The sequence below is a fragment of the Mytilus galloprovincialis genome, chromosome 9 (genome assembly GCF_965363235.1).
Source record: "Mytilus galloprovincialis chromosome 9, xbMytGall1.hap1.1, whole genome shotgun sequence".
NCBI lineage: Eukaryota > Metazoa > Mollusca > Bivalvia > Mytilida > Mytilidae > Mytilus > Mytilus galloprovincialis.
Window position 1 is genome coordinate 62,147,241 of NC_134846.1, and position 13,115 is coordinate 62,160,355.

Sequence of the window (13,115 nt, forward strand, 5' to 3'; positions counted from 1 at the left end):
GGCATATGTCAAAGAGACAGCAAAGCAACAACAAATGTTCACTTTACAAAATACGTTCTCCAACTAGGACCATCGCAAATTCTAAATTCGAAAAAAATTGGTACCCTTTACTGTAACAATATAAAGAAAACAAATAGTGCCATGAAACATCACCTATAGCCCCAAACTCCATTAAGAAAAGCCGTTTTGGAGCAAGGGGAAAGGCAGTTTCTTTGTTTCACAAGAAAGGATTGATGGTAAATCATCTGAAATCTGAAATCTGCTCTGTCTTCGAAATTGCTCCTTTACAATATAATACTGGTATATAAATCTGCGGTAAGATTGACAAGGACGAAAAGACGATTATATGAGTCAACGAGTCCCGATGAGTTCTATCGTAGGTATATACTGCTGAAGGTACTACAATTGACAAGTTTATAGAATAAATAAATAAACAGAATTTTTATTTTTATAATGTTTGTTTAATTGAAATGTGAAGGGTTATTAACCTTTAAAAGGAAATATTTCGGTTATCAAATTTAGATAGATTGTAAAGTTTTTCTTTTTCACATAATTAGACTCTTGTTTATTTACTTTGATGTGACTGTTTTATACAAGATCTCTTCTTTACAATATCAGTGTATAGAAAAGGCAGAATTATTTCTCTAAGATTGATGAATATTATTTGCAGGTCGATTATGAGTTCTGTCGGGAACATCTTACATTTTCTAGTTGTACATATCTATTTTAAAGACGTATACATGTCTATCCACTTTTTCGTTATTATCATTTGTTTAGCTCACCTGGCCCACAGGTCATGAGATCTAATGCAAATACTTCGCGTCTGTCGTCGTCCTCGTAATTTTTTTCTATGATCTCCTCCTATGAAACTGTTGATTGAATTTCAACTGAACTTGATGTGAATGATCCATATGGTATCTAGTGTAAATTTTTGTGTTAATTTAATAGAATTAGGGGTAAAAAGCAGTTAATGGATGTTTTAATCGACCTTGACTGGATATACAGCCCTTACACGGTCGATTACGGTTGTTCAGGGGGTATACCGCCATCTTGAATTATACAATTACAGTAAATAATAGGTAAACATAATTTAGTTCTATGCACATTTATTGGTTACACTGCTTATTTATATAAAGAAAACTTAAAAAGTCACTTGATAAAATTTAAGCAGATTCTTGATTTTCTTTCTTTTGGTTTGAGACCAAAATGATACCTTGCAAATATAAGGGAAAAGTCCGAGTCAGCCTTTTCCCCGACATATTTTATAAACGAAATATCTCGAAAAGTAGCTCCATTATCTATCAATATTTTTAGCTTATTTTGATCCTAATACTCTTCCAGCTTAAAGACCTTAAAGTATCAATTTTGAATTCTTGATTTATTTAACTTCACCTACGATCACCTAAGTACATCCTTAATATACATTTAACAGAAAAGTATTTATTGATGAAAGATCCACACCAAAAATTCCAGGTGAACTAATCAGGCTCTTAGAATCCTCTCGTTTTAAGAATTATTGATTTTACTAAATATATCTTATTTCTTTCTTATTTAGCGAGAAAGAAAAGACGTTAACTGAAAGGGGTACCGAAATAGACAAACTCACCGTGAAAAATGCTTGGAAAATAATTGAAAAAATCGAAGACGAACTTGAGGACGGTATCAGGTTTAAAAAAGATTTAAGTTGTCAAGACTACATAGAAAAACGTTTTACAGAGGACATAGACAAAAGAAAGTTAAACGACGAAAAGAAAACACATCTGCTGATGTTTTGCAAAATAATGAGCGGATACTTAGGTTTATACGTAGGAGATGATTTGAAATTAGCTTCAGCAAATTGTTACGAGATGGGAGGTGAATATGACGATGATAATGACGTCATTCTGTCACATGGATACTCTCTTGTGTTAAAGGCTTTAAAAGAAGATTTAACAGATAGTAGTCTAAAATTTAAGAGGAATGTTGTAAGCATTCAATGGAAAAGCGAACAATCGACGGTTAAAGTCATCTGTGAAACAGAAGACAAAAACGTTGAAGAATACTTAGCAGATCATGTGATTGTCACATGTTCACTTGGACATTTAAAGCAATTTCACGACAATCTGTTTCATCCATCTTTGCCAGAGAAGAAAATTAAGGCAATAGAAAAAATGGGATTTGGCAGTGTCGGAAAAATATTCCTTTATTATGAAATTCCATTTTGGCGCAAAGAAGAAAGTGGTATTGTACTTGCATGGGACAGCTCAGATGATGATGCATGGTATAAATCAATATTCAAATTTAGCACAATACCGACATGTGAAAATGTACTATTAGCTTGGATACATGGCAAAGCTTCAAAACATATGGAAACACTTTCTCTGAATGAAGTTGCACGTACTTGTACAGATATCCTACGAAAGTTCTGGAAAAATAAAGAAATTCCGGAGCCATCATTAACCCAAACGTCTTCCTGGAGTAGGGACCCCTCTTTTCTCGGAGCATATAGACGTCGCGCAAAATACTGGTGATAATAACGTAACGTCGGAAATATAGCAAAAAGCCGTCTTATTTTCTTGTTTTTTACGTAACGTTTTTCTAATGTGATTTCTAATGTGTAAGCATTGATTCATTCAGGTTTTTTTTCATGGGAATATTTTTTTTCAGTAAAGATATTCATGTATATTTTATTTAACGAAAAATATATATATACATACAACTCGTCTAAACATTATGTTTAGACGAGTTGTATATACATTATGTACACAGCCATGTATCACCATCATTGATGGCGATCCGATGGATACATCTGTTGTAGGGTTGTCACTGACTCAGACGTACTTATATATATATATATATATATATATATATATATTTTATATTTTTTAATTATAAGCAGAGCCACGTTGAATCATTTCATTTGAATCGGAAAGGTCTACTAAAATATTTTATGAGTGGCTAAACAACAGTGCATGATGTTTTATAATTTAATTCTTATTTCAATCCAAATTGTCCAATACAGAAAGAATGTCTAGATGGGTGTCCTCTGAAATAGTTATACTATAAGAGGCATCTACATCAGCAAGTATGTATAGCAGAGATTTCGTCGGTACCAAAGCAGTCTTTGTCTTTAAAAGTTTATATTTTAACGGATCATTGTCACTGATTTTGTCATAATAATGACCCCGGAAAACCTCGAATCCAGGGGGATATGTAGCACCCCAGCTGTCACTCTCTGCTGAATTCAATACGTGTGAACCTTTGGAAATTTTCATTAAATAATAGTCAAAATTATCATCGTCGGTTTTGACAGCCACAACAGAGTTTATGGATACCAAATCTGATATGTCTTCTGAAAGAATGTCAGTGTCTTGTGCTACTTCTTCTTCGTTAGAAGTTTGTGTTATTTCGCGTGGCTTAATAGTTTTCTTTACCCCGGTATTTTCTACATTTAAACAGTTAAGATAATTCCCCAAAATGCATTGATCGCACGTGTAACAAGAGAGATCGGAAACAATGATTTCATTACATGTACTAGTAAAAACATGATGTATTTGTCTATTTTGCTGGATCGGCTTAAATATTTTGGAATTGTGTCTATCAATTGAGTCCACATATCGAAATACCCTTCTTTTAAATAATGCACTTCTTGGCTTTTTAAGGCTACTTTCGCAGAACGTAAATAAATCCTTCGCATTCTGAATCACTGTATTGCCACGTAGAACAGATATGTCCGCCTGTCTTTTTATAAATCCCCCCGCGGCATCTTGAGGCCCTTTTGCATGGCTTGTTTCAAAGAAATTTCTATGGAATGTTTTATATCCGAAATCAGGGATGGCAGTAGATAAACTTCCTAAACAGTGCCGCGATTTATATTGGCTAGAACAACCGTCTGTGAATTCATGCATATGATCAACTGTGTATGATATTGAATCTAAATATTCCTTAACTTTCTTTTGGACATATTTTGTAAAATCATTATCATGTTGCAGGTCCGGGGAAATTACGAAAAAATGTTCCGTAATTATTTCCGGAAATTCTTCTGTACTGTCTACACCATCGTATTCTAAAATGGCGTGTCGGTGCATGACGGTTACATGAATGCTGCATTCAGTTCTTTGGAAGTAATTGGATTGGATTTCTTCTTTCTCGACACAGCGATAATTTTCCGAATAATCGTGGATGCATATGCAATGATTGACTGGCAAGTTCTGAACAAGACTTTTAAGTTGATTGCTTTGCCAGTTTGATCGGTGCTGGTGAGCGGGGAAAGTTTCGAGAAGCTTTTTTAAATTGAGAAACATTTCGTTTACGCTAGTTTTCTTTTTTATCAGGGTCAGTCGGCGCCTTACATTTTTACCCTTCGATTTTTCAGTTATATATTCATATTTTTGCCATTCAACAGTTGAAGACGACTGTGATTCGTTGGGTGAAAGTTTGAAATTACCAACTCCGCAAAGGCTACATTTTCGGTCAAGACAATTTTTTCTATAAAATCCATTTACTTTTGGACATAGCGTAATATGTATAAGGTCTGACATTTTCTCAAATACGGGATAGTCACTTTCTTGCGAATCGGTTTCCCTGTCACACGATTTTCTGAACTTCATACATGCTTTGAAAACAAGGTTTGCTTCCACGTGATATCTACAACAGCATGTATTTCTATCTTTTTCAGATGCAGGTCTTACGAAAAACGGTCGAAGTTTCTCAAATGCTCTTTGTCCAATTTTAATTTCCGGATATTTGGCGACAAAATCTAAATACGCATCAGTTTGTGTTTTTTCCAGCACGTGTGTCATATGCGAAGTATATAAGTTTGGTCCCAATCGTTCTCTTTTGATATCGGATTTGTTGCCGGTCGGGTGTGATATGCCATCAGAGAGCCAAAAGTTATAAACTGTTTTCTTTGTTTCTTCTGAAATGGAATCTTTTCTTGTTTTCTGTTGCGTAAGAGCCCATGCAGACGATTCACTTTTAAGAATTCTAGACCTAATACGCTGGCCTTCAGCAACCCTTCTTGCTGGCAAACCTAAATTTTTACACAGTTTAATTTTACCTCTCGAGTTTGCTAAATTTTCCCCGCTGATTGATGCAGTAACAGAATTCATTACCGAACGTGCATTCTTAGATCGCTTTAATTTTGTAGATTTTATTATTTCTTGAATATCTGCAACGACGGCCATTTCAACTGGCGAAACTGAATGTTTCAGATTAGCTATTGTTGGCGATCGAGGGGATCTGCGGGCCAAATAAGTCGATATAACTGCGCATCGTTTAGATGGAGATTTTGGTAAACCTTCTTTAAATTTTCTTAGGGCTCTGGCCTTTTCCATTCTGTTTTTGAAAACATTTGAACCTTCTGGTACAACAAGTGACATTGATGAAAGTTCTACATTTTTTTTACCTCTGTGTTTACGGACATTCATTTTATTTTTCAGTTTTCTTTCATTTATTTTCTTAGATTTCTCCCTTTGTTCTCTCTTTTTTCTTGCATTAATCGTTTGACTATATGTTTTTGTCTCGCTCTCTTTATTCTTGTACAACTTTCCATAAGATTTTCTACTCGTTTCATTTTTCTGAAGCCTTTTTCGTTCTCTGTTCCTAATAAGTATTTCCTTAGCCGAAAGTTTACTTTTTTTTCTGTTATTCATATTTCTGAAAGCATATTTATATTTGAATGTACACAAAATTTTGGTCTGATTTTTTTAAGTCCGATTATTTTAATTGATTGTTGGTTTATAAATACATTCAATAATTAAATATGAGTCTTTTTTGTCTCGTGTTTTATTTTTTTGGAACTAATCATTCTCCTGAAACACCAGAGATCATTTCGGTTGTTTGAAGGGATTGGTGCCTCTTGTTTTGTCTACGAAAATTATCTAATATGGTAACTCTTCTTTTAGATTGTTCCAGAACTTCCTAAAGTCAAATCATTTTTTACGAATTTTAATATAGAATAATATTTTTATTTCATTAAGGGAGCAACCATTTGATTTTAATGGGGGGGGGGGGGGGGGGGGTGTGCTAGGATGAAAAATTTTGTCCGGCATTTTTTTTAGTTGTTATCTCGGTCCTGCCTTTTTATTTTCACTATATTTGGTCCTGCCTTTTTTTACAAGTTTATCCTGGGTTTGTTTGCCAACTGCTCATCCTGCCCTTTTAACCCCACCGCAGTTCGCGCCTGTCCTAAGTCAGGTACCTATAGCTTTTGTTAGTCTTTTATATTTTTTTACTTTTAGTTCATCTCTGTGTTTCGAAGTGAAAAGTGGCGTCCATTTTCTTGATCTAGTATACATTAGGATTTCGGGGCCTACTCAAGACCTCCTCTGGGTGCGGGATTTCTCGCATGTTGAAGACCCATTGGTGGCCTTGAGCTGTTTTCTACGTTTTGGTCGGGTTGTTATCTCTTTGACATATTCCCCGTTTCCATTCTTATTCATTATTTTTTTACTCGAAACTCCTGTCTGCCTTTTTTTTACACTCAAAACCCCTGTCCTCCCTCTTTTTCAAATTTCATTCTAGCCCCCCCCCCCCCCCCCCCTTAAAAATCAAATGGAAGCTCCCTAAGGCAAAAACATGCCCATATCGTTTCATGTTTGGAGATCGATTCTTTACAAGTTCTTCTTATAATTTCTTTTGCGTATTGACTCTGTGTGAAATATGACGTTTCATTATTTTTCGACGTTTTTTGTCTCATTGGACATTTTTTCTGATTTTTCTTTTCTTTATTTGCGAAAAGGATAAAATATAAAAACAGCCAGTATTTATATTATCATGTTCAGTATTTGTTGTAATTTTTGAAATCTGTATCAGTATTTTTCTTCTGATTTAATCGCGATACATCGTAGATCCCGAAATCGTCAAAATGGAATATTTGTTTGGATTTCAGATGATACGGGACATTTTTTCTGATTTTAAATTTTTTCAATAGTTTTTTTTTAAAACAAGTAAACTCAAAAAGTTTGGTACCAATTTAAACAGAAATGTTTGTAATTTATAAATTATAAATATAAACGATATCCTTTTAAAATTACCTTCAGTATATGAATTTGATCTTCAAAGTTTGCAGTTGGAGTCTAGATTATTTGTCACCATTAGATCAAAAAGTTGCTATGACGTCATTTTTCTACATGTATGACGTCATATATGTAAGTAAAATTATGTAATTCAAAACTTTACATATGGTTCTTAATTCCTTCCAAATGAGAACTACCTTTGGCTACTCAATCCATATTTCATTCTCAAAAATGTTTGGAGATCTCAATGTTCAATGTTACGCATTACACGGCAAAATTGCCTATTTCATAAAATGTAGCGCTTCAAATCGAAACCTATTCGTGAAAAAAATATCATGAAAAACAGATATTTTGTTGCCATTAGATTGGGTAACGAAAATTATTTAGCGATTCTGCAAATTGTTGCGTCCTAAACGGACAGTTAGCCTTTCCGCCGATTTTTCTCGAATCACCTTCAAATTGTCACCAGTATCTTGCGCGACGTCATAGTTATTTCGCAGTCGATTCCCATAAATCATGTATATCAGATATTGCTGAACCGTTGTTTGTAGCAGATAAACCCATTGTGTGTTTCGCCGGAGAAGCAACTGACTCAACATGGTTTTCGTACGCACATGGGGCAAGATCCTCTGGAATTCGAGAGGCTAATCGAATACTCAAAATTAACAGCACTTCGAAATAAATAATTATATCCGGATCGAGTCTAGAAAAGTTGTTTATAAATTAAATAGAAGTTGATATAAGTTGTTAAAGATTAGACATAGTCAATCAAAAATCTTATATCAATGCAAAATTCCCGTAGCATCAAAACACATTTAAATATTTGTTTTATTTTTGTTTTTCATCCCTTCGTTTTACAATACTGTCCTCAATCTTTGTTTTATAAGGCTCCTCACCAGTTTTCCATTGTATATGCTCACTCTTTGAAGGGAAAACAGACCGACATTAATAGACGATTGACAGCTGCACCTGATTCAGTCTTTGTTCATGTGAATCCGACTTTATCAGGTTACATGACCATAAATCGTTCCATTCTTTCGACTATATAATGTATTTAATGCTTTAAAAAGTTGACCAAGATTCATAAGGGCACATTTTCATACAAAAATAAATTATCACAACCCACCGTTCTACTTATTTTAAAAATTAGTCGGTATGTTCGTTTAAAATTTTGCACTTCCATATAACGCGTCTTGACGACTTATAATCTTTTTGAAAATCATAAAATTGAGAATGGAAATGGGGAATGTGCCAAAGAGACAACAACCCGACCAAAAAAAAAAAAAACAACAGCAGAAGGTCACCAACAGGTCTTCAATGTAGCGAGAAATTCCCGCACCCAGAGGCGTCCTTCAACTGGCCCCTAAACAAATATATACTAGTTCAGTGATAATGAACGCCATACTAATTTCCAAATTGTACACAAGAAACTAAAATTAAAATAAAACAAGACTAACAAAGGCCAGAGGCTCCTGACTTGGGACAGGCGCAAAAATGCGGCGGGGTTAAACATGTTTGTGAGATCTCAACCCTCCCCCTATACCTCTAGCAAATGTAGAAAAGTAAACGCATAACAATACGCACATTAAAATTCAGTTCAAGAGAAGTCCGAGTCTGATGTCAGAAGATGTAACCAAAGAAAATAAAAAAATGACAATAATACATAAATAACAACAGACTACTAGCAGTTAACTGACATGCCAGCTCCAGACTTCAATTAAACTAACTGAAAGATTATGATTTCATCATATGAACATCAGGCACAATCCTTCCCGTTAGGGGTTTAGTATCATACCATCATAACATATATGAGAAGAACATAACCCGTGTCATGCCAACAACTGGTTTTTGAATAAATGTGTTTAGTTCCGATGCAAAGACCCTATAAGTGAATCAATATTAACGCCAAAATATGCAATCTTTAATGACCTGACAACAGTATCGTAACTATAGCCCTTCTTAATAAGTCTATTCAAAGGTTTTGTTAGTTTTTGAGGTGAATACTGACACCTTTGTGCTTTATAAAGAATATTTCCATAAAAAATTGGATGTGAAATACCTGAACGTATAAGAAGTCTGCACGTTGAGCTATATTTACGAATGATGTCCTTATACCGATGATAAAATTTAGTAAATGTTTTGACTAGTTTGTAATATCAAAAACCCTGGTGTAATAATTTTTCAGTAATACATAAATTTCTCTCGTTAAAATCTAAAACATTGTTACATACACGAGCGAATCGTACAAGTTGAGATATATAAACACCGTAAGATGGTGACAAGGGAACGTCACCATCTAAAAATGGATAATAATAATAATAATAATAATAAATTCTTTATTTAAAGAGGGTAACTCAATTAGAAATAGTCTAATTTTCATTGAGGCCCTCAAACAAAATACATGCATGCAGTTAACATTCATACATTCATACTATAATTTACAATATATATTACTAGTATATACACAATTCAATCATTGAAATATACAAAGGGTAATAAATGACAATATTTGATATAGTTTTGTTAGAGGAAAACAAATTAGTTGACTTGCATATAATTTTCAAGAAAATGATTATAACTATGTTTCCTGAATAATTCCACATTAGGACATTTCTTTATTTCGAGTGGTAAATTATTCCATACTTTAGTTGCAGAATAATGAAAAGATTTTTTATAAAAATTTGTATTTGGTCTTGGAACAAAAAGATCATTATTAGAGACAGATCGTAAGTTGTGGCGTTGCACATCATCAATATTTAGTATTGCTAAGTAATCAGGTGTTAGCCCATTTACAATTTTATACATTAGAATTGATTGTTGGTATTTTATTCTTTTGGTAAAAGATAGCCATTTTAAAGAAGAAAACATGAAATTAGATGGAATAGAAATATCGCATTCCAGTATAATTCTTGCTACTCTTTTTTGAAGTTTTATGATTCTATCTGAATCTTTTTGTAATAAATTTCCCCAAACTGAACTACAATAGTCTATATATGGTAGAATATATGCATTATAAAATAGTTGCCTTGTGTGTATTGGCAAATATACTTTAATTTTATATAAAAGTGATACTTTAGATGAGATAATTTTACATATACGATCAACATGATCTTCCCAGCTTAAATTTTCATCAATGTCTATTCCAAGTAATTTGAAAGAATGGACATTCTCAATACATGTTTCGTTGACGGTAATACATAATTCTGATAGTTGTTTAAGTTTTTGTTTTGAACCCAATTTCATACACTTAGTTTTTTGTGCATTGATTTTCATACTGTTATTGTTACACCAAGATTGTATAGCATTTAAATCATTTTGCAATATGCTGTTTATTTTTTCAATGTTTTTATCATGAAAATGCAATGTTGAATCATCAGCATATAAATCCATATTGGATTGTTTAACATGAAGTGGTAAATCATTTATATATATTAAAAATAACAGCGGACCTAAAATAGAACCTTGAGGCACTCCATACTTTACAAACGATTTATCAGATTTAATGTTAGCGTATTGGACTTCTTGTTGTCTGTCAGACAAATATGATTTTATCCAATCTATTATATGTTTTCCGATATGATAAAATTTTAACTTTTCTAGAAGTATGGCATGGTTAATAAGGTCAAAAGCCTTACTGAAATCTAAAAACACTGTACCAACTATTTCTCCATTATCTAAATATTTTAACCATTCGTCAATTAGTTTAGTTAGCGCTGTTTGGCAGGAATGACCTTGTCTGAAACCTGACTGGGCGATATGTAACAATTTTTTATTGTTAAGGAATTCATATAACTGTGTACATACATGTCTTTCTAAAATTTTAGATATGGTATTCAAAATAGAAATTGGACGATAATTTGAGGGAATATCTCTTGGTCCTCCTTTATGTATAGCAGTTACTCTTGCAAGTTTTAATTTTTGCGGAAAACGATTTGAAGTTATACTTTTGTTTATTAAAAAAGTTAATGATGGGGATATTATTTCTGCACTTAACTTTAAAAATTTGGGACCTATTCCATCTAAACCTGCGGATTTATTAATATTAAGATGTTTTAGTTGAGAACACACCTCTCCAATGGAAATGAGTTTTAAATGAAAATTTTTAGTTTTCTTTAATTTTTCACTAGTAAAATTTTGTAGCATAGAAAAATCCATATCTGAAGTATTATTTCCAATAAGTTTTTCAGCTACGGATGAAAAATGAACATTAAGAGTATTTACAATATCTTGGATAATTAACGATAGGAAATAAAAAATCATCTCTTTTATCATAAATTTTAGTATTCAGCTTTCCGTTAGTGATATAGATATCAAGATCGAGGAAAGGGCAGTGGTCATTGTTAGTATTAGCTTTATTTAAAGTAAGTTCAACAGGATAAATTTCTTTAATATACATACTGAAGTCGTCATTATTGAGAGCCAAAATATCATCCAAATATCTAAAAGTATTATTAAATTTGTTTATCAGATGTTGTTTCGATGGGTCTTTGCTTATTTTTGTCATAAATTGTAACTCATAGCAATACAAAAACAGGTCCGCAATAAGTGGTGCACAGTTAGTCCCCATTGGAATTCCGATAATCTGACGATATACGGAATCCCCAAAGCGAACAAAAATGTTATCTAGTAAAAAATCAAGGGCATATATAGTATCAAAGCATGTCCAATTGACATAGTTTTTTTGTTTATTGCTACTAAAAAATGACCTAAAAGAGTTTCAACATATATATTCACATTCTGACTTTTTAAATGCCCATTTAATTAGGTGTGTGAATTTTTTCTTAATGAGAATGTGAGGCAATGTGGTATACAGGGTAGAAAAATCAAAACTTTGAACAGATTTAAAATCACCAATATAAGCATGCAATTTATCAAGTACTTCCAACGAGTTCTTGACACTCCAAAAGTAATTAATTCCACTATTTTCGAAGGCCTTATTTGAACAATTTATTATCAGGTTTTTAATTGTACCAAGTGTGCTGGTAAGAAGAATAGACAATTTAGTAGTGGAACAATGGCTTGAAGACGAAATAAATCTATATTTGTAAGGTGTTTTGTGTAGCTTCGGAAGCCAGTACATAGTTGGGACTTTCATTGTATTTGGCTCTGCTTGTAAAGAGGTAGCTAAAAGTTTATGTTTGTTACAGATGTCGTGTTCTGAAAATGGAGTCAGTTGGAATGTGGGTGAATTGGTGATTTCTTTTTTCAGAACCTCAATGTAAAATTTACGTCAAACAATAATAATATTATTAGCAGCTTTATCGGCCGGGACAAAAACAAATTTCTTGGCTAGTTCTTTTAGTTTATGTTTGATACGAGAAATAGTTTTTTTGTGGTTATTATTAATAGTAAAATGTTCTTTAAAATGTTGAATACGTATATCAACTATCTTCATTACTGAATTAAAAAATGAGTCCAAAGATTTTTTGTCAGCTTTTTCCCGTTTTATCCATTTCATACAGTAAGTATGGAGTGAATCGTGGATGATATTACGACACTCATTCCAATTAATAATTGACAATCAACATGTTACCCTTTATGGGTCATAAAAACAAAGTATGATCTGTCCGAATCATTATAATCATTTCTTTGTTGGAAACGTCTTAGGAATTTGAATTAAATTTGAGAATACCACATGTATATTTATGGAACGCCATAGCTGTCTTATGTGTCTTTTTTATTGCTTTTTTATTATAAGATGGTGGTTTTCTATTATAAGATGGTGGTTTTCTATTATACGAAGGTGCTTTTCTATTATAAGATGGTGCTTTTCTATTATAATATGGTGGTTTTCTATTATACGAAGGTGGTTTTCTATTATAAGATGGTGGTTTTCTATTATAAGATGGTGGTTTTCTATTAAACGAAGGTGCTTTTCTATTATAAGATGGTGCTTTTCTTTTATAAGATGGTGGTTTTCTATTATAAGGTGCTTTTTATTATAAGGTGGTTTTTTATTATAAGGTACTTTTTTATTATACGATGGTGCTTTTCTATTATACGATGGTGGTTCCCGAAAGACGCGCAGCAAAAAGACTTGCACAATTCAATTGCCAACTCAGCGTCCTTATAAGTTAGAAAAATTGGTTATAATGTTTTTTTACTTTTCTACATTGG

General features: G+C 32.7%; 2 protein-coding genes across 2 annotated transcripts in view; one reads left to right on the forward strand and one right to left on the reverse strand.

Annotated features, from left to right (window-relative positions):
• Nucleotides 1-2,663, forward strand: part of LOC143045544 (spermine oxidase-like) — a 41,544-nt gene extending 38,881 nt beyond the window's left edge. The window contains exon 4 of the mRNA XM_076218124.1: nucleotides 1,556-2,663. Coding sequence (XP_076074239.1) covers nucleotides 1,556-2,510 — 955 coding nt within the window. The 3' untranslated portion in view covers nucleotides 2,511-2,663. The remainder of the gene's footprint in view (nucleotides 1-1,555) is intronic.
• Nucleotides 2,664-2,903: 240 nt separating this feature from the next.
• LOC143045543 (uncharacterized) lies at nucleotides 2,904-6,496 on the reverse strand. Its single transcript, XM_076218121.1, has one exon. It carries the CDS (start codon nucleotides 5,631-5,633, stop codon nucleotides 2,979-2,981), a length of 2,655 nt encoding a protein of 884 aa, XP_076074236.1. The 5' UTR covers nucleotides 5,634-6,496; the 3' UTR covers nucleotides 2,904-2,978.
• Nucleotides 6,497-13,115: the final 6,619 nt, after the last annotated feature.

Excerpts from the sequence above, each read along its gene's own strand:
- LOC143045543 (XM_076218121.1), bottom strand. The coding sequence starts at position 5,633 with ATGAATAACAGAAAAAAAAGTAAACTTTCGGCTAAGGAAATACTTATT.